Genomic DNA, 22,243 nt, shown 5'->3' with positions numbered 1-22,243 from the left:
CGGTGGTCGGTGGATATCTCTCTCATATCTCACACAGTTGCATTTGTTGAGGTGTGATAGCAGAGCTCTAATCAGCCAGAAGGGAAAACACCTGTGCTGGTACTTAAGTAGCCACCAGGTGATAAGAAAAGCAACAACAGAGGCTACGTTTGTATGACAAATTTCTCCCAAAATTAGATGAAAGGTTTATCCCTCTGCTGCCCTTATTCATATTTATATGGAAAAATGTAAAAAAAATGTTATTGAAAAATGTAAAAAAAATGTGAATTTAGGCAATACATGCATGGAAATGTATTTTTACTATGGTATGGCTTTTTTCCATCTTTATATACAGTCATTGAACAGAGGCCAACATAATGTCTATGCATAAAAACAGCATATTTGAATTGTCATAGTACTGTTTGGTTTCATTAAGTAAGTAATAACTGATTTATTTATCTATTTAGATCTGTGATTTTGGTATTTTAATATATTAATCACATAAAATAAAAACATTATTTTTGTGATCGTATTTAAATGAATGAATCAAACTGGAGAAACCATATAACCTCATAAAATCATTTGACTTAGCTAAAATGCTGTCATTCCCTTGCGTTGAAACATCGCCCCCTTCTGACCGGAGCAGGTAACACATCATTTCCCACAATGCTGCTGCCGCACCAGCCCGGAAGTAAGACGTTTATTGACAATATGGCCGCTGTGCTGGGCTTGGATTTGGCGAAATTTGGATTTTGACAGCACCCACCTGGGCTGCGATAATAACCAATTTCCACCTCAGGAGTGTACAGAACAGATGCATTTGAATGAAGGGACCCGCGAATCCACGGGATGGTGTCAGTGAGCTGAGGAAACGTCCAGAGTGTGAAGCCCGTCATGTCGTTTTTCAAGAGGAAAGGTGAGGAAGCTCCCTCTGAGTGCTGCAACGTCAACGACGGCCACAGTACAGAGAGTCCGGTTGAGGAGCGAGTGCCCCCTGATAACATGTGACGAAAGCGGTCGAGACTGCGGCCGTCAGCAAAGTGGCCGAAGACACAGCAGTGTTTGTGGACACGAGATCCCCTGTAGCCGCGGCTCACTGCAGTAGCATAGTTAGCTTAGCGGTGGCCTCTCTGTCCTCCCTGCCTCACCTAATGTTAGCCAGGGTGGGAATACCACCACCGCAGAGAGCTGTCAGCAGCACATGGTCCCAATTAGACACGTCAACTTGACATATATGTATCATTAGATAGTGCTGCTTCACATAGAAGACTGTTTCATGTGTTAGACACCACTTGACACTGTCTATGTACGAACTGTGCTATGGCAGCTAACGTCAGCTAGCTTTACCAGGGCATTTTCAAACAGCTTTAACCAGCAAGAAATATGAAAAAAAAAAGCTCATCAATAGCCCGTTGTATCTGATTCAGAGTTGTTAGTGATCTAAAATAAAAAGTGTGTAGTTTGTCTTCATTAAGACACGTTTGACTGCAAGGGAAGGGATGTAGTTAGTGAGACCGGACAGCATCATCTAACGTTAAGGAGGAGGAACTGGTTGAATTGGACCTGCAGTGTAGGTTTTAAACCACAACATGGCCTGGCATTATTTCAGACTAAATGTGGCTTCTATTTATGTAATTGAATGACAGATAATAGTGTGTCTAGACGTAGGGAATTGTTCAACAGCTCCCTATCTGCTATGTCCTTAGTTGATCTGTACTTAGCTGCTACAACTCAAGGGGATTGTTGGTGCAACATTTTCAATGGTTAAATGGTGCTGGATCACTGTTGCACTCATTTGCTAGTTTATCTGATAAACCTAGCTTTAACTAATCCAGTCTTACATCTCAGCTTTGTAATAACTCCTGGTTATAATGTTCAGTTTTTGTTGAAACTGTTATAGAGACATTGATTCAGGTTCATTTTCTACACTCTTGTTACATTTTACTCACATCTGTGCATCTTATGTTTGTCCACACCATTTATATCAATTTGGTAAGGGCATTGTGGAAGTCTTCTTGTGTTCATTCGTGAAATCAGCAAAGTTAACTTCACTGTCAACACCAGACCACAGTTGTTCATCTTCATGAGTGAGATCATTGGTTTTTCCTCGTAGCCTACAGCAGTCAAAGCAGCTGACACAGCAGGTCTCCAAAATGAGGAAATATAAGAGAGAGTGCACTTTTAATGCTCTGAATCAGGATGACACTCTGTACTTACAGGAAGAAGTGTGTGGTATAGGCATGGTCGAATTGTAAAAAGCAAAGATATACTGACGTGAAAGTTTTGCAAAGAAATTATACTAAATAATAATTAGCCATGTGGGAAAATCAATTCATCAAATAGTAAAAGTAATAATAAAATGTTGGTAATGTTATCTATAGGTTGTTGTTAGTTGTTCATTATCCATCTTCATTGAATTTTTCTTTCATCAGTTAGATTAACTTCTTTCATTCAGTTAAGTTTGGCCCACACGCTCAATCTACATAGCATGAGTTGAAGTGCACTCATTTTCTGCAACATGCCTCGATGCTTTGCTGTCAATGGAGCACCTTTTGAGACTAAGGAGAGTCCTCATGGTGCTTGTGCTAGTAGGTGGTGCTATTTTTTAAAAATGTTAAACTGCTTTTACTTTTTCTCTGATTGGGCTGGTTTATAATCGCTGCCCATTAATGCTCTATGTCCATTTTGCTGGTAGTACATCAGACATATTGTTTTTTAACTGAAAACATCCATTGCAGCAACTCATCACGGTCTTATCTGAATATTTATTTGGAACAAAAACCTCTGGTGTTATTTGTTGTTGTTGGTTTTTGGAGCTCCAGCTTTTTAAAAGTCACATCTCTCTTTGCTGTGACGGACAGCCTCTCACTGCCAGCCGGGTCAGACTCTTGGCCGACGCGTATACTCGCAAACCGCTCCGTCCAAATTGTCACACTGAAGGAGCATTTGCCCGGGCCTCCTCGTACATTTAGTAATGTCACTGCTCGAAATTGATACGTATCCTGACCGCCGTTTGCAGCAGCAGCAGCCTAATCTGAAGATACGAATGGTGAGTCACTCTAATGAGTGGTTGCCGCCATGTCTTCCACTGTGCACTTATTCCACTGCAGGCCACATATTTCATATTTTATTTGATGGTCGGCCACAGAGCTTTGGAGTAGCGTTTTTTTTTTATAGACAATCAGCAACTATTACAGGTGTAAGCTTTCAGAATATCAACTCCAACCGACTTTAAGCTGCCATGACCCACCAAAGCTGATTGACCAAGGTCACCAGTCTTAGGAAGGACTCTTAATGCTCACATACAGTATGGAGGCCTCTCAGTGCTATATAATGAACAGGACTGAGGAGGCATACATATCAGAACACAGCTTCCCTGTTTCCCTCCTCCTCTGTCCACAGCAGTAAGGAAGCAGCTCTGCAGGAAATTGTTTGTTTGCCTCTCTAGTCTATCAGTTTTCTCACTACGTCATTATGTAACGAGATAGTGAGTTCCAGTCTTTCCTTGTCGCACTTCAATGAATGTCACCATGTATATTTACCGCGTGCTGGCTGGTCCCGCCCTGTATTGTGAATCAAAATGCTGTATCCTTCTCCGGTTACATCTTGCCTCTCGTCTTTCTGCCCACAGCCAAAAGCAAAGAACCTGAGAGAGTGACGGACGCTAAAGCCAACAGAGGTGAGTTCATCATCACAGATATGTCATAGAGATGTTTATGCATGTGTGCAAAGTGAGATAAGCCTCCTTACAGAAGTGATTCAAACGGCTCTTTACTAAAGTTGGTTTATGATGTTAAATCATTGCTTGCATTACAGTCACAAGGACCAACATTTTGACTTCGAGTGACTAAGTGAAACACACGCAGCTCACATTCAAACAAACACTGAGCAGTCTGTCTTCTCAAACATCTTCCATCATACCCTGAGGCCTCTGTAAACTAACTGTGAGCTCTTTGAAAAAACCTTCACTAAAAAGACCTTTTCATACCAGTCACACTGGTGTCATACATTCAGGCCGCTCTGATCTTTGATATCATTGTACTGTTTTTCTTCTTCCTTTTTTGTTGTTGTTGTTGCCGAATGCCTGTTTTCTGTCCTCCCCCCACAGCCCCACCCAACCCTCAATCTCCATCACAAGGACTGAGGAACCACCATGCCATCCAGGAAGCTGCCGGGCCCAGCCCTGTGGCCCTCAACGCCATCTCTGCCAACATGGACTCCTTTGCCCGCGGTCGCACCGCCATCCTCAAGAAACAGCCGAGCCACATGGAGGCTGCTCACTTTGGAGATCTCGGTACGGAGGCATAATTCAAATGTTTGTATTTTGCTTCTAGTGAGAACATACGAAGGCCCAACCAAACATTGGACCAAATACATTTAAGGTGTATCTATAAAACGTAACTACATTTTCAGTGTTTTAGATGGAACATCTGCATTTTTTGGTTTCTCAACTGATTGAAATTTAAAATATAGGTCTATTTATTACAGACATGATTGTCTGATGTTAGTCTTTAAATGCAAAGGCAAACAAAAGGAGTAAAACTGCAACTAACTAGTTGTTTTCATTATTTAATATTGTGCTTATTATTTTCTCATTTCATTATTAAGTCTATGATTTTTCAATTTAAGGTCCAAGGTGAGGCTTTAATTTCAAAAGTTTTATTCCACCAACAGTCTAAAACCCAAAGATATTTATATAACTGTCATATATTATAAAGTCAAGCAGCAAATCCTCAATAAGAATGTGTGGTTTATTTGCCTCAAAACTGAAAGATTAATTGATTATCAAGATAGTTGCTGATTCATATTTGACGATCCACTGATCCACAGATTTTTCTGTGATTGTGTGAATAATATGAATGCATAGTATGTCAATATGTTCATTGCAGCATGCTTGCAGGGTCTGTCAAATAATAAAAGCACAACATAAGCAGACAAAAAACCAACATAACACACAATAATGTGAAAATTAATAAAAATGTAAATGTTATAAGGAATTATAACCTTTGCAAAGTTTGCCTCTAGGCTCCCGTTTGTCCTTATGGGGATTATTAGTTTTCTCGTAGTAATGTGTTGCAGCTACAGAGTGTGACTCTTGCATCACCAACATGGCTTAAACAGCAGCTCACTGTCTTGTGTAACAGGAAAACACTCCTTCATTACCATCCGTCTTCTCCTGAGGCCTCGCAGAAGTTTATCAGGAGTGCTCTATAATTAGATTGTGGGTTATGTACGCCACATGCCACAATAAGGAGGTGAATACTGAATGGCATGTTGAGTGACATTAGCAACAAGAACTGCACGAGCAAGATGCCCAGAGAATGGCTGGGGTGAGTCAGACGGAGGTGGACGAACCTGTGCCGCAGCCCGCACAGCAAAATCTGAATGAAACACAAAAATGTATCCTAGGCTGTGGATTGACACAAGATGAGGAAGGAAGGAAGAAGGAAGGAAGGAAGTGAGGGAGGAGGAATCAAAGAGGCAAGAAGGGTTAGGTTCACTGACATCTTGTAGGCAGCCATGGCAGTTCAACCTAAAGCTGAGACTGAAAGCCTTAGTGTCAGTGAGAACCATTATGTTGAACAGGATCATAGGATTTATTTTCTCTCTTGATTGCGGCTGAAAGATTACAGAGCAGATTATAAAACAGACATTGACTGACGCTCAAAAGAAATTCAAATGAGGCTCTCTTTGATGATCTGATGCAGACGCAGGTTGTTGATTTTGAACAGCTTTCAGAATTAAGGTGCACTTGTCTGCGTGTTCTTAAGGAATCTGAAGAGGCTGACTGAAAAGCGCCTCACACTGGGTGACACCTCTTGTAGCACTATTTCGTTTTCAAAGAGCAAACAAAACACCCAAGAAGCCTCAACCCACGCTTCAGTCCAACTGCTGCTGATGTGCTCTGATTCATAATCCAGCAAGTGTGCGTGTTTGAATTCAATGAGCAAGTTCCATTGTTTATTTTGTCTTCCAGAAGTGTGTTAGGTATGTGTTTGTTCTTGCAGTCCAGGAAGGTAGGTGTTACTCAAACAGTCTCTCTATTTGAGATTGTAAAGACAAATGAAACGGCATCACTACAGGAGTTTGGGGTCTGTCAAAGGTTGCCACAGTTAATGCTGACCACGCCAGACACACCGGACTTACCGGATGGACGGGAGGACACACGGACGATGGAGACGTGTGATTCTGAAAAAGTTAGTCTGGGTTAAATCATCTGTGAAATTGCTCAGTCCATGGCCGCTGCTTGACAGAGAGAGAGAGCCTCGAATTCACAAGGCTGCAAAAACCAGGAGTTTAGATTCAGCTCACGTTCCAGCCTTCAGTCATAAGAGAGCTGAACACGGACAATCCACTTTTTTTATCTTTCATTTCATGTTGAGACTGCCATCAATGTACTGCACAATTTATCTTCCTTCTATAATGAAAGCTGAAACTTGAAAATATAAGGAAGTGTGCTGCTCAGTCTGTTATTGGAGTCCTGCAGTGACTAATTTGCACTTAAAGTCAATTCAATGTTATTGCCATGTGAATGCAAGGTTTTCACAAAACCTTGAAATCCAAAAATACCTTTTTATGAAGTCTTTTAAATTGAGATTAATCATATTAAATTGCATTGAGGCGATGGTATTTGTTACGAATTGGACATAATGTCTGAAATGTACAAAAATGTGTTCATTTTCTTAAGCTTCTTTTACTCATTTCTGAATTTTCTTTTAGGTAGAAAGACACTTTTGACAAAATAAAGTGTCTTTTGAAGCCTATAAAAGTGACCTCTGCTCAGATGATTACTTAACTCTGTGTACATTTGTACGTTCCAGGTCATTCCAGTGTGAACTATCATCCCCAAGATGACCGCTCTCGGCTCTCCAAGACGGTGGAGCATGTCCTCCGGGACAACGTGGCGATACCCCACTACATGCATTTCATGGAACACCAGGGCGCCGACCACCTTGTCCGGTTCTGGCTGGAAGCTGAACACTTCCGCTCCTCCAGCTGGTCGCGGGTCCGAGCCCACAGCCTGAACTCTGTCAAACACAGCTCCTTGGCCGAGCCCGTCCCCTCCTCCCCCGGCGGCTCGGAGCTGCCGGAGCTGGCCCGACACACACCCGATGCTCTCACCCAGGACAGTAGCGGTGAACGCCCGCCAGTGCACTCAGAGCGGCGGGACTCCTTCAGCGCAGAAGCAGGCCTGAGACCCGGCACTCCTCGAGCGGATACCCCCAACAGGCAGGCACACTCCAGGACGGGGACTCCCTACAAGGTGCTGTCAAACAGCACCCTGAGAGAGCTCTCTGACCAACTCATGAAAAGTGAGTCAACTTTACACAAGCCTCTCTCTTTATGTTGTGTTTATATAAGTTTGTCTTGTTTACATACTCAGGGGGCAAGTGCAATTTGGAAAAAGAACATATCATGATGTGTATATATAGCACGAAAAACAGAACATATCCGTGTGGAGCGAGACTGCAACCTTCCTCAAATTTACACATGAATCCATTATAATCGCCACATTTCCATCATGTTCGCCACTTAGTTTTCCAGATTTGAGGTTTGATGGTCATCTTGTTGCGGCCCCTTCTTCTACAACGTTTTAAAGTCATCAGAGTGGAGAACTACCAGCCAACTCCTAATATTTGCATAACGATAGTGGATGGAAACAACTAGCACTTTATTTTGCAGATTTGCACTTCCTGTGCCCCAAAAACATTTCTCACCTGTGACCTGAAATTATTTGGTCAAATAAAATCCATGAGACCCCTGACGAATGCTACTTTATTTCTGTTGTAGCCCGACTTTGTTTACTTGCTATCTTTTTACACTTTAAAGGATAGGTCCTAATTTTTCTGTTCATTTTAAGACAATACTGACATGCCCACAATATTGGTTATTGTTGCCTTCACACAGCTCTCAACATGACAATGTCTGATTCGGCGGCTAGCAGCTAACGTTTTTAACAGCTGTAAGTGGTGCAGAGTGACGGCGAATAGCTAGCTTTGCATGCAATAAAAGCACGCACAAATTACAACGCTTACAGAGGGAGAGTTACTTCATTCTCTGCTTAGGGAGAAATTACTCCACTATATCTTTACATAGCATGTAGTTGTTTACTGCTATATTACCGCTCTATGTTTTGAATTTTGCACCTTTTTAATAAGATACTTTACAAGTCTGAGTTAGACAAATCGGGTAGATATCTTAAGAAGTTTGTCCTTTTTATTGTGAAATATCCTCTTTGTGCTTCCATGGGTGCATGTTTTCTCACAAAGAAAAATCACTCCTATGTATCTTGTAGCATCACTAGATGATCAGCTATTTGTCTCTGTGTTTTTTCCCAGGTATAGAGAAAGATGCAGTTACAATCTTCACCAAGTACATCTCTCCAGACGCTGTGAGGCCCATCCCCATCACAGAACAAATCAGAAACGACATAGTTGGTAAGATACAGACGCAAACTCAAATAGAATTCAACAAACAAAGTCATCCCTCATTGATAATGTTTTTTCCTCTGTGTAGCTAAGATCTGTGGCGAGGATGGCATGGTGGACCCAAACTGCTTTGTCATTGCACAGTCGGTAGTCTTCGCCATCTTGGAGCAACAGTGAGTTTCTGTCTATTCATTTTCTAGAGGAGTTAATACTCACAGCGGGGTTTAGCCAGATTTCCACATTAAGATTAAAGTTCAACCACAGTCCTTTTGTCATTTTAACACCTTGACATCCACAGTAGTGCCTGTATTCATCTCCCACTTGCTCTTTCACTTCCAGGCACTTTAGCGAATTCCTGCGAAGCCATCATTTCTGTAAATATCAGATCGAAGTGTTGACCAGTGGCTCTGTGTTCCTGGCCGACATCTTGTTCTGTGAGTCGGCTCTCTTCTACTTCTCTGAGGTGAGCCGGCCCAGTGCTTCCAAAACATGATTCATTTGTGGTTTTCATTACAAACACATTTTTTACACCAGTGCCATTAAACTTTGTATGTTTTCTTCTTGACTCTTCATCATACACTCGTCCTCTCTTGCCTCTACAACAAAACAGTGTCTATTAGTTCTTTTATTTACCGGTTTCTAGTGGGGATCTCTATTGTCACAGCAGTAGTAAACTGAGGACACAGTAAACATAACTGAACACAAAACCCCTCCATGGATGCTCCATATACAATCTCCCAACCTATTTTATGATAGAAAAGTGACACTAAACATTTGTTCTCTATGTAAGCCTGTACACAGGACATACAGTAAATCTTGAAAAATCAAAAGCTGACTTGTTCTGTGCTCTTCATCTCCATTTCCCTGCAGTACATGGAAAAGGAGGAGGCGATGAATGTACTGCAGTTCTGGCTGGCGGCGGACAACTTCCAGAACCAGCTAGCAGCTAAAAAGGGCCAGTATGACGGCCAGGAGGCTCAAAATGATGCCATGATCCTCTACGACAAGTAGGTCTTCACTCTTGTGCGCCAAAACTGCACCCAGTTATTTTTATTTAAAGAATGGGTATGACGTAATACTTGGAAGTAGGTTAAGTCTCATAGGTAATTTCTTAAAAAACTAAAACTTTGCTTACTTCGTTTTTTCCACCGCCCAGCAATTCTGCTACTCGGGATAGTAACTGGAAACAACTTACATTAATACTCTTTGGTAACTGGGGATATCAACCGATAGCTATGGCGGAAAACAAAAGCGCCATCCTCTTCCTGTTTTGGTTATACATTGGTTAACACACTTCCTTTTTGCCGTAAATTGAGCCTTCATTTTTCCAGGAGATCGTACCTGGGTGTAGACAGAACTGGGCAGTGAAAGTGAGGCTTTTAGGGAACCAATCTCAAAGTTGATGGTGTCATTATTCTACATCCATTATATTGCGCAACAGGAATTACTTCTGTTACTACTACTAAGTTAAAACAAAAAAACGTGTCTATTGCTACTTTAAATGATTAATTTCAGACCAGTTTGTTTCAGTTAATCTTTTAATATAACACCCAGGTTACATAAATAACAACATCAGTTTTTAGGTAGTTTGTGTTTCACACGTTATGTTCTGTTGAAGGGCTTAAGCCTGTACCAACAGGCACTGACCAATCAGATCACTGGAAATACTCAAGTCATCGTTCCCACAGGATCGCTGTATGGATAATAGAGTTTACAATTACAGATTATAAGTGACGAGTAATAAAGAGTCAATTGGTTTTGGCTTTTTCCAGGTCCACTCTGTCTGATGGAAGAAGAGAGTTTAACACACTGAATGCATAATGATGATTATAGCAGAATTTTCATTAAAATAAGATTATTTTCGTCCCGACCGTATCGTTGCTTTTACAGTTGTTCACCCTCTGTTGTCTTTTATTAGAAAAATAGTCCCCACACTGTTTATTTGCTCCCATGATTGTGAATGCAGCATTTCAGTCGGATAGACCTCATCAGGCATTAACTTATTTTCTTATCTCTCATCTGCTTTGGCAGCAAAACAGTCTCACATCACTTTTAACTTTATAATGCACATCACATAGTCATTAAAGTTTGATCATCAAAAATATTCACTTTAAACAAAAGACATTGCTACGTAGATGATGATCCACACACTTATTTATAGCCTTGCTTTGAATATTGAGAAATACTTTCTAGTGTGTCTACAACTTGTTTTTAAATCCTTGCTATCTGATTACAGTGTTTACATTACACCTCGTTGAAAATCAGTTTTTGCGGTCACCAAAGTTCACTTGTCCTGCAGATATCAGTTTTTCTTTTTTATCTCATATCATATTAAGTACTTCACTCATTGTTCTGATGAAGTTGTTTGTAGCATCAGCAGACTTAACAGAGCCAGCTGATTACCAGCTTTGTGATACTGGCTGTCCTGAGGCCTGTACTACTAACCAGGATTTGGGGTCAGCGAGGTAACTACAGGGTTAACTCAGTGTTTTCAGTCCTACGACGGAGGTTCGCTTCTTACTGGGTTAGATCGCCATGGTAATTTATGTTAACTCATAACCCGGACTAAAAGCAACACAGTTTAAACTGACAAATGCATAAAGGATTGCTGGCAAGAATAAGGCTAAAATATTGTCATACATGCAATACGAATACATCTAAGCAACACATTACCTTAATGGAATACACACAAATCTATTGTGCTCTATATGAATCAGTGATTTTATAAATCTGTTAATTTACACATTCACACAATGAGAGATTTCTTGTCAGCCGTCCTACCTGCATTTGGCAGTTTAAACTGTATTACTTTCAGCCTGAATTATGTGTTTAACTTCTTCGTATTTGTCTTATAATATATATATTTCTCTTTGTTTGTAAAATACACTGCTCTGCTGACTGCAGACTTATACATGTTTGTGATTGGTCACATGTTGCAAACACCGTTCTTTGAGGGGAACACGCTCATAGCCAGATTAATAAACCCTGGACGGATTTACCCTTCATAAGACCCCTTAGCGGGATCATGGTGGTAGGGTTAGTTAAGCTGGATGACTTAGAGATGAAAACCCTGGGTTTTGAACTCATTTCGTAGTAAAAGCCGTAAAAGAGCAGAGCCTCTGCGTTATCAGTGATGGTGAAAACAGGTGTGCATCATAAGGCCGAGTGGCCACTGATCTGTCAAGTTGAGGGGAGGAAGGTTAAAACTGTTCTCTAGTGAATAACATTTAGTTAAACTTGGTGCACTGATTGCTGTGCATGTGTACACAGAGAAAATTGAGTTTGAAGTAACAGAGACATTTTATTATTATTTGCTTTGTATTTTAGCATTACCTTAAGGTGATGGTTTCTTTGCAGTCCAGTCGTCCTTAGTTTTGCCATTTCCCTGCAGCAAAGAAGTTTGTTTGTTATTCTGTTTTCTCTGTAAGCTTTGTTTTTAGTCCAACTCCCTTTATTGTAACCTTGGTAGGCTCCAGTTAAGTGAGGCTGAGAAGGTAAAAGAGCAGTTAGCAGTCTATAATAATAGGAGACTACAGGGCTGTTTGCTGTGAGGCTGCTCTGTTTTATCTTCATCTCAAAATCTTCAAAAAAATATATATTTTTAGTATTTGGGTATTGATTAAAATTGTAATATAGGTGCCCTCATCTGAGTCAGTTGTTCATCGCTGTGTTTCCTCTCCAGGTATTTCTCACTCCAGGCCACCAACCCTCTGGGCTTTGGCGACTCTGTGCGGATGGAGATAGAGTCCAATATCTGCCGAGAGGGGGGGCCACTCCCCGACTGTTTCACCACTCCACTCAGACAGGCCTGGACCACCATGGAGAAGGTCCGGTTCTCAAATAGTCTTCTATGTTCTTTTGCTCTGCAGTAAAATTATTAAACCATTACCTAATTTACATTGCCCTTTTAAAACATTTAATTAGATCTTCTTCTAAAATCCTCTGCTTGAGCTGTTTTTCTTGAATTTAATAGGATCCTCCTCAAGGTTTTGTGTTGTTAGTCACTGATGAATTGTCCCATTACACCGCTGACAAATGCGCCCGCCTTATGCTAATGACATGAGAGCTGAGCACTGTTGTGAGCACACCAAGGTCAGGAACAGACCTTTGTAACTTTGGCCCGGAGCTCATTATTCTCTAACGGTGAGCGTTGTGTTGCCTTTGTTCAGGTCTACATGCCAGGCTTCCTGTCTAGCAACCTTTACTACAAATACCTGAGTGACCTCATCAACTCGGTGCGGGCGGACGAGTTTGTGAATGTCAGCGCTGCAGGTCAGGGCGGGCCCGCGGACAACGAGCGCTCAAGTTCAAATGCCGGCGAGGGCTCTCAGACTCAGGTAACCTCCCCACCCCCCCGACTTTAACCCACATCTTCAGCCCCTGTGGGGGTGCTCCTCTTGCCTGCTGACATTTAGACCCGCTCTACCTTCATTACATGAGATATTTCTGTTGATACCAAAAGGTTGTTGTGTGTTTTAGTTGTTCTCATTAAAAAAAAAGAAAGAAAAAAAACGTTCCCTGTAATGCTGTTCAACATTCCGTTCATGGTTTCTTAACTCTACAGCAAGGAGCCAAAAGGGCCGCGATCAAGATCCTGAAGAACTTTGACGAGGCGATTACGGTGGACGTAGCCAGCCTGGACCCGGAGTCCTTGTACCAGCGGCCCTACGCTGGGTGAGTTTTGTTTGGGAAATGTATCGGATACCAGTTAGGCTTTAAGGCGGCTAAATCTCTTTAATTGTACTTTTCAAATTGCTGTAGTTCCCTTGTTGTCTTTTACTCCTTTTGTGTTCTCTCCTTCGATCGCCCACATTGCCGTTCAGCTTTAATGCCTGTAATCCATTTTGGTTTTATTGACTCCCTCTTGAAGTGCTTTGAAAAGTCCTGTAAGAAATGACTCGAGAGCATGATCTTGAAAGTGAAAGACAAAGCTGTAGTCTGTCAGATCTGTCTTCATCTCTCTCCTCTCCTCTTTCCGCTCAGAAGGATGACGTTTGGGAAGGTGAATGAGATGGGCCAGTTTATCAGGGAGGCGGAGCCAGAGCCGGACGTGAAGAAATCCAAAGGCACGATGTGCTCACACTTGTCTGTCTCTCTCCTCTACCCGTTAGATTCACCTTGTCTCATTATTTTCTCTGACTCTTTGCCCTCACTCTGTCAGATTTGATCTCATTGCTCCTCGCAGTGAAAAACATCAACTCTCCGGCCGTGAATATAAACCTCATTTATGGCTTCTCCCGTTTATCCTTACAGCCTTCTGAAATATTTAGGAACAACCCAGCCTCCACTACTCTTAAGATCCAACAACACACAAAATCTTTATTATGTCAAAGAATGCTTTCCCTTGCACTAGAATAGAGTACCAGACATTTAGCTACAGAATAACTAGGCCAAAGCACTGAATACTTAAATACGTCAGGAGTCCCTCACCTTGGGTTGTTTGTTCAGTTTCTTTGCTCAGATTAAGAAACTGAAGTTTACATGGTTTCTGATGCGGCTCCTTTGTCTCACTCAGCCTTCCCTCTCCTCTCATTTAGGTTCCATGTTTTCTCAAGCCATGAAGAAATGGGTCCAAGGCAACTCAGACGAGGTGAGGCCACAAGATATTCATGAATGATTCAGGGCTCCGAGGCACATAGCAAGTCGCTCTGTGGCATGTATTCAAATAGACTTTTAAGACGTCAGCCCACGACGAAGGATTTCAGTAAAAGTCTGTGGTTAACTGTTGTTTTTTTCTGTGCTGTTTCTCTCCATCAAGGCCCAGGAGGAGATGGCGTGGCAGATTGCCAAGATGATCGTCAACGACGTCGTCCACCAGTCAAATCACGACAGCCCCGGCAAGTCCACCAAGGTACAGAACCTCCCTCTGTATCTTCCTTCCTGTGCAGCGATGTGTGGAACGTCTACAGATCTGCTCTGAGTGTTGTCTTTTGTCCGTCTGCAGTTATGACCCCGCTGAGGAACCAGAGGACCGTTGCTCCCCCCCTCCCCGCGGACGCTGGCAAAGCCACTGACAAACTGTATACAGGGTTCACCCTACAATGAACCGCATCACTCCGAGAACGAACAAGGCGTTTTATCAACTCCCAACCCCAACCACTGTGTGTCTGTACGTGTGTGTTAAGCTCGGTTGAATGATTATTCACGCATGGACTAATGGAAAAAGTACATCATCGTTCTAAATCTTCCAACTTCACAACACTACAAAGGTACACGTGTAGACACCAAAGGTAAAGCGAATCAGACTAGAGGAAGTCACTCCTGAAGAGAGGAAACGTACAGCACACACACACACACACACGAAGAAGCAGCATGTCAGTATGGAGAGGACCAATGGAGGACGTGACAAAGATTGAGTTACCCTCACACCTCCTTTTATAAACATTCCTTTGTTTTTAAGTGAAATTCTCTCGTTAGGGTCAGCCACGTAAGGCTTAAGCAGATGAAAAAATCAGCGTTGTACAGTTTTTTTGCACACGCTTCCCTCAGCCTGCCCGGAGTCGTGTTGTCTGCTGTTCACTTGACGTGAGCTGCCCTTTCCTTGGCTGTTTTTTTTTTTCTCCGTACTGTTGAAGAATTTGGAAATGTGACAATGAAACAGAAGAAGAGACGACTCAGTCCTCTGACTGGCTGAACTCCTATATGAACCTCCTGGCACCTTTACAGAGCGTAGAAGAAGAAATACTCCCCGAATGAACTGAAGTGCTCCAGTTGTGTCCGTAAAAACTCCAAACTCCATGTCCTAAATGTAGGTTTCTGGTTTACCCCATATATCAATGTTAGTCCTTTTTTATAGTGATCGCTGTTTTTTTTTTGTTTTTTTTAAATGCATCACTGAAACAAATGTCAGTGATGACCGGACTGTTCAACTGGAAAGTGTGCTCAGTGAATTCAACCATTTTTAAATAAAATTATTATTTCTTTAGAGCCTTACCAAGATGTGGAAAAGAACCAGAAAAGACTCTTGGTACTATGTACCACTAATGTTTTCTGACATGTATGTATGTATGTGTACTTAATCTATAATATATTTAAATTGTGTTTGATTTAAATACATATATTATGAAATGTTTGTCTGTCATTTTTTTTTTCTATTCCAGTGTTTGTATATTATTGCGGTGCTTTGGTTACTTCGATACAGTCTTATGTTTAAAGGCAAATGATCATTTTCAAAACAGTGGAAATGTGGGAGAAGTGACAGCAGTTTATGGGTGAACCATTATCACCTCTGACCAGCTGGGGGCAGTGTTGGCTGCGTTACTTTGTTGGGGTAAAACAGAAAAAGAACATTGATGAGACAGAATATTATTTCTGACATAACAATAAGTATGTATACCTTTTCCGATAGGGCTTCTCTGGCTTCCCTTATACACGTCCAGAAAAATCCACAAATTGTATAGTACGGTTCATCCCAAAGGGCACAGAAGTCCCCTTCAGTTCAGTAGAAAGCTTTTTAAATGTTGAATGCACTTTCAGAGGTGCAGAAATATCAGCTCAATATAAGCACTCAAACATTGCCCCAAAATAATTTAATTCGATTAACTTGTGTGAATTTTAAAGCTAATTTAGTCTACTGCTTAAGTTAATTGGTGGGATTCATATTTAAACACCAATTAGCAAAATAGCAACATGCTACCTCACCGCTTAAGACTAAATGTTGCTTGAAGCCCCACGAGCTTTGGACTGAAGGCTACCTCAATACAAACGGGCCCTCCCTGTCCTGAGCGCTGATTGGTTGAGACTGACCCAGACGGCGCAACAATGAAAACAACAGTAATCACTTTTACTGCACATGTCGATGCTGAGAAATGTAAGTTTCGCAGAGTATGAGAATTCATTCACATTAAAAAAACGTTGAATGAATAAGTTTTTTTCCCCTTTTTTTTTTTATTAAAACGGTGTCTCTCGGTCTGAATGAAAGCCGTATCAATGCGCATTATAAGTGCAAGGTGCATTTGAAGAAGTACTCTAATCTGTCAGGTTAAAAAGCAGATGTGCAAAAAACCGGAAAAGTGAGTATTTGCCTTCAGAATAAAAGTAACTTGTTTTTTTAACGGCTTTCCTCACAGGCTTGAAACAGAAACATTTTCTGCTAACATTATCTACCAGACTGAACGTTACTATCAACATATACTGTTGCATTCCCCAAATTCCGAGAACAGTTTCTATATGTGTTAAAACCCCTAAGGTTGTGATGTTGCTGGTGTGTGTTCACATCTACTTTAACCAAAGTTCAACCTGTTTTCTCTTGCTGATGGTGATAGACTAGGATCAAAATTCACACACATCATCAATGCATAGTTCTTTTCCATATGATTATTTTCTGCTTTTCCATAAGCTTGTTAGACAGGTTTTAATTAAACATGTCTGTAAAAATCTTATCAGGCTCTGTCCTACTCATTCAAACTAAAGAGTAGGGTTGATCCATAAGTGTAATCACGTATTGCTAAGACATTGAGTAATTTTCACAGGTACCCCAGTTGTGACCAACATGTCCCAATCTCTTCTACCTCATACAGCACAGACTGACAGCGATAACTCCAAAAAAAAAGAAGGGCCACACCTGGGCCACATGTTGAGTATGTAGTAGTATGTCCATCTCCAAGATACATTGTGAATGAGACGTGATAATGATAACATATACATTTTATTGTAAAGGTGCGATTTATCCTTGCTGTCCCATGAAGTTGGGGGACTCACGGAGGGACACGTTCAAATACAATGGTTAGAATTCAACTCAAACCTTGACCGCGCATCTTCTCTCGGGATTTCACTTTGAAAATCTCACACGGAAGTAACCATTTTAACCCCGGTGAGCTTGACGTTGTCCAGACTCGCTCTCTCTGAGACGCAAAGTGCGCTGTTGTCCGTGTTGAGGCGGAGCGGGACAAGTAACGCTCACAGCGAGGAGACCTGCGGCTCCGGGACATGTCCGTCTCTGTGAGGGTTTAATTAGACGGCTCCTCCACCTGCGCTGTTATGACAGCTGCACACCCAGTTTTTGGGTGTGACAAACATCTCTCGCACGTTAGGTTTGGTCTTTTCTTTTCATCCATGCTGAGTGGAGACGCGGATGAGTTGACTTTATTGCACAGCCAGCGCTCCTCCTGCTGATGTGTTCTGGACATTTCTCCAGTGAGCTTTGTCTGACCAGGCCAGATGTTCCAGGGACGCGCACACACACACTCTTAATGCTGCGTATGTCCAGTGATTTCTTGATGTAGTGCTGATGAGGAGGGGCTGAAGTTGAAAGTCTCGGTCTCGAAGGCGTGAGCTCCCAAATGCATTCGCTCCTGGGCCGGGAGAAGAAAGAAGAAGAAGCCGGGTTTGGCATCGATCTGGGTCTGTCTCCGGGCTTTCTGCCCCACGCTGCCACCATGTTCAGCTGCGTGGGCTGCTTCTGGGTGCTCCTCTCCTCCGCTCTGGTCGCCGTGTGCAGTTTCAGCTTCATATCCCCCGCCTGGATTGTTAAGGACCAGCTGAGGAACAACAACAACAACAACCACCAACCACAACACCATCACCTCCACCACAACAACAAGGACTCCGTGAGCTTCGGCTTGCTGTGGCACTGCTCGGAGTCTCTGGATCACATGTACCGCTGCTACACCTTCGGGGGACTGGGCAAATTCGCAGAGATCCCCTCCAGCTCCTGGCAGGTAAGGTGACCATGCACGACCACCACATGTGGAGGGATGAGAGCATGTGGGGCATCAAGTGGAAAGTAAGGGCAGCAATTGTTTTAGGAGCAAAGATGACTTCATCTGAGCAAGTCAACCCAACCTTCAAATGTCATTACTGCACATGAATCGAAAACAATTACTCCTGATTAAAGAGAAAAATGACTCTTGATTTGAGACATTTAATCAAATATGTTGAATTTATCATTTAAAGTTCTACTTCAAATAGGTAAAAATGACTTGTTAAGATGTAAATATCACATTATCTACTCGACCATCAGCATCATGCATCAACAGTGGTTCATTTGATTTTCCAGATGTTTTAGGAGGCCCCCAGTGTTCACCTCAGTGTCACGGTTCACTGACCCCTCATGATGAAGCTCTGTGGTCACTCACACACACACACACACGGTGCATGATAACAAAAGGCTCCTAAACTTTTGGTGATGATGCAGCGTGTTCCACTCGGATGAGAATGATTCACTGATCTGGGGTGTGTGTGTCGTACAGAGCGGCATCTGCAGCACAGCACGTCAGACACACAGCTGGTCTGCAAAAATGGCTCCAGGTTGACGGGGCCCCTCACCTATTAGGGGCCTCCCCACCTGCAGCATCAATTGTCAAAAGGAGCCCGGTTAGCTGATGTGCAAGGCGCTGTTTTTTCTGACCACACTCGCTCTGCAATTCTATCCAGGAACAAACGCTCTCACAAATGGAAGCGTTTGAGGGTGAACAGTTGATTCGGTGGGTCGATGTGGATCTGTGCTTAGGGTCTTTTGACTTTTGGAGAAGTTTGGAGATGTTGCAGATTTATGCTGAGGCTGTGGGAGACAGAGTTTGTCAACTGTTCATGCAGGTTGTGTTGGATGATTCCATTCATTTCTACAGGCAGGTTTGGACTGCCAGCCTTGCACTAACACCCCCCCCACACACACACACACACACACACACACACACACACACACACACACACACACACTTCAAACACTGCTACACTTTACCAGCCACCTCTGGAGTTACGATGTATGCATGAAGGGGAATTAGCATTTGAAAGGGGGATATTAATGAGTGGCTGCTAGTGTGATTGTAGCATTAGTGTCCATACAAGAGGGAGGAATGCAACGCCTGGGATTGTTTTCACGGGGCAGCAGGTGTTGGTACTGCAGAGGCAGGTAGAGAGCAGTGAGCCAACACGGAGCAGACTGTTTGTCATCAACGACATACGCATCCTCTACTGAGCTAAAGTGTGGGCGCGCTGTGTTTTTCGAGCCTCGCATGGCTGAAGTCAACTCTAATTTTGCCAGTGAGCCAGTAGTCAGGGAGTCAATTAGTGGCTCCAGTTATGAGCTTCTCTCCCAGTTTGTTAGTGAGCGTGAGGCTGATGGGAGCTGCAGAGCCACCTAAGCGTTATTGCAGCGGTGGACCGGGGCGCACGATCCGGCTCCCACAGCCATTAATAAAGGTGAAGGGGCCATTAAGTTTTCATCAGGGCCACTTTATTACTCCACCACTCCTCGCTGACGTGCTTGCGTTGTGCTGATGACCTCCGTTTTCCAACTTGTCAACAACAATTTGCATGCAGAGACACAAACCTGCACAGCACATTGGCAACAGAATGGTACATGGAGAGGACGTGCAACAGTACACACACACACACACACACACACACACACACACACACACACACACACACACACACACACACACACACACACACACACACACAGAGACACATGCTTCAGCAGCCATTAGTCCCACTCTGTGTTTGTGTTTTAAGCAGACAACTGTATATTGAGCTCTGTGGACTCCATCAGAGTGGGAGAGAGCACTTTTGGCTCACTCTGAAAGGACGAGCTGGGCACTGTCGATGCTGTGCGAGTGAACTAGAGGCAGACGAGGACAGGACTCGGGCAGGAGGAAGAGGAGGAGGAGGAGGCTCCCTGAAAGGCTGGCCTTCTTGAGCTGTAGTTTCTTTGGGCTCTTCTGTTGTCACTTCATGCTGTCAAAAGCTTTTCGCTTGGACCGCACAGCCGTCCAGTTCAGTTGGTGCTCAGGAGCCCAGTGCTGTGGGCCGTCGCCAGGCTGGCAGGGCCGCTGCATCCATTTAGACACACACACACACACACACACACACACACACACACACACACACACACACACACACACACACACACTCATATAGACGAACCCCTGTCAGATGTAAAAGAGGTCGGCAAACAAACACAGGCTTATGTCACGTTATGTGAAGGATGGTCCAGATGGAAAAGATTCCCACGTTCACGATATGCAACAATGTAGGGATGTACCGATATTACATATATGGCCGATACTGACTCAAATAGTTGTGTCAGTAATTGGTGACAGTGTGGCTGATCTATTTAATTTAATTTGAAACGATATACCATATACATTATACACAGGAAGTTTACTTGTAGTTTAAGTTCTGATCGATTCATTGCTGCATTGAAAAGGGGACTACTGGCGAGATTGTACTTAATCTGGCAACTCATGATTGCAGTTTGGTTTCGTACGTCACTACTTTTTTATTTATTTAGTTCCTTATTTTTTTCCTATGGGAGAGCGACAGAGGAGGGATCCTTCTCCGAGGATGGACAGAATGCAATAGATGTCATGTGTACAGAATGAACAGCATAACAGAGATACAATGTATATGACATAAATAATTCATATAATCAGAGTAGTAAGCAGAGTAACGAAGGAACAATTAAGAATACTTATAAAAGCAGCAATAACTATAGTATAATTAAAATACTGATATAGGGAATAGTATTAGTAATGTGACTAATGATAATAATCGAAGTAGCAGTGGATGTCAGCCGGGTCACAGCAGGAGGCACAACCACGGTCACGGGACCACAACGATTCGTGGAAACCTGCGAGGCGAGAAAGCAAAAGCGCTTCAGGGTGGAAGCAAAGCTAATATGCGTAATGGTACAGGTAATAGTAATAGTAATGTAACTAATAATAATAATGGTAGTAGCAGTTGGTGTCTGCAGGGCCATAGCAGGAGGCACGACCACAGTCCAGGTACACCCACGATTTATGGAAACCTGCAAGGCGAGAAAGCACAAAGACTCCAGGGTAGAAGCAAAACCAATAAGCGTAATAGTACAGGGAATAATAATAGTAATGTGACTAATAATGATAGTGGTAGTAGTAGTGGGTGTCAGCAAGGCCACAGCAGGTGGCAAGATGACAGTCCAGATATAACCCCGATTCCTGGGAACCTGCGAGGCGAGAAAGCACAAGGGCTCCGGGGAAGAAGCAAAATCAGTAATGTGCATAAATAGGAGATTAATACATAAAGATGGAGGGAGAGAAGAGGAGAGAGGAGCTCAGCGTATCCTAGGTAGTCCCCCCGCTGTCTAGGCATATAGCAGCATATCTAGGGGCTGGACCAAGGCGAACCTGAACCAGCCCTAACTATAAGCGCTATCAAAAAGGAAGGTCTTAAGCCTGCTCTTAAAAGTGGTGAGTGTGTCTGCCCCCCGGACTGAAACTGGAACCTGGTTCCATAGTAGAGGAGCCTGATAACTGAAGGCTCTGGCTCCCATCCAGTGTTGGAACCACAAGTAACCCTGCATTAGTGTTTTTTGTTTCCTTAGAATAATCCATTTAACTTCATACAGAGCCGGCCACCATGTTTCTACAGTAGCCCTGAACGGACAAACCAGACACTGGCTCTTAATAGGGCCATTTGCATTTTCGCGTTGTCCACCATAGTTCTACTACACTCTTGGCACACAGGAAATGTTTCAGTCTGTTGCAATCTGCAACCTCACCACTAGATGCCACCAAATCGTGCACACTGCACCTTCAAGACTAACATTCTAAACATTCAGATATATTCCGCTGTTATCATGACTAAGATGTTAATGTGAACACTATTTACAAGTTGGAAAATGGTCTTTCATGTAACTCGGCATAATCCATGATCCATAAAGGTGTTGATCAGTGCAGCCAAAGCTATTGAAAACAGTCTCTTCTGCATAATTACTCCTTGTGTTACTTTAGCGTGCTTCTGCTTGGTCGCCTGATTTTCCATCAGAGCAGATCCGGAGTGTAGCGGTGGATGTGTGAGCGTGTTTGTGTACATGCATGCATGAGCGCATACATGAGCGTGCCGCGTAAGCG

General features: G+C 42.9%; 2 protein-coding genes across 6 annotated transcripts in view; both read left to right on the top strand.

The window, feature by feature from the left end:
* Positions 1–12: 12 nt before the first annotated feature.
* On the top strand, positions 13–14,399 carry akap10 (A kinase (PRKA) anchor protein 10). Of its 5 annotated transcripts, XM_054625323.1 has the most exons (16): positions 16–305; positions 626–895; positions 3,611–3,658; positions 4,088–4,273; positions 6,801–7,292; positions 8,319–8,417; positions 8,497–8,581; positions 8,748–8,871; positions 9,279–9,415; positions 12,091–12,235; positions 12,578–12,745; positions 12,973–13,082; positions 13,392–13,474; positions 13,946–13,998; positions 14,167–14,259; positions 14,353–14,399. In XM_054625323.1, the coding sequence occupies exons 2-16, from the start codon at positions 874–876 to the stop codon at positions 14,356–14,358; spliced, it is 1,851 nt and encodes a 616-aa protein (XP_054481298.1). In that variant the 5' UTR covers positions 16–305; positions 626–873; the 3' UTR covers positions 14,359–14,399. The 5 variants fall into 5 exon arrangements, with proteins under 5 accessions (XP_054481297.1, XP_054481295.1, XP_054481298.1 ...); XM_054625322.1 differs by lacking the exon at positions 14,353–14,399 and having other exon boundaries at positions 13–305; positions 13,395–13,474; positions 14,167–14,342; XM_054625320.1 differs by lacking the exon at positions 14,353–14,399 and having other exon boundaries at positions 14–305; positions 14,167–14,342.
* Positions 14,400–17,339: 2,940 nt separating this feature from the next.
* Positions 17,340–22,243, top strand: part of LOC129113154 (LHFPL tetraspan subfamily member 7 protein) — a 94,845-nt gene continuing 89,941 nt past the window's right edge. The window contains exon 1 of the mRNA XM_054625327.1: positions 17,340–18,067. Within this exon, the coding sequence (XP_054481302.1) occupies positions 17,690–18,067 (378 nt within the window). The 5' untranslated portion in view covers positions 17,340–17,689. The remainder of the gene's footprint in view (positions 18,068–22,243) is intronic.

Source organism: Anoplopoma fimbria, chromosome 24 (assembly GCF_027596085.1).
Source record: "Anoplopoma fimbria isolate UVic2021 breed Golden Eagle Sablefish chromosome 24, Afim_UVic_2022, whole genome shotgun sequence".
In the NCBI taxonomy this organism is placed as follows: Eukaryota; Metazoa; Chordata; class Actinopteri; order Perciformes; family Anoplopomatidae; genus Anoplopoma; species Anoplopoma fimbria.
The sequence above is the reverse complement of the archived record's forward strand: the minus strand, read 5'-3'. Positions and strand labels throughout refer to the sequence as shown.

Bases quoted from the DNA above. Each gene is read 5' to 3' on its own strand.
- akap10 (XM_054625320.1), top strand. From the start codon at position 874: ATGTCGTTTTTCAAGAGGAAAG. The intron at 896-3,610 runs GTGAGGAAGCTC...TTCTGCCCACAG, and splicing joins GTCGTTTTTCAAGAGGAAAG to CCAAAAGCAAAGAACCTGAG. The intron at 3,659-4,087 runs GTGAGTTCATCA...CTCCCCCCACAG, and splicing joins GGACGCTAAAGCCAACAGAG to CCCCACCCAACCCTCAATCT.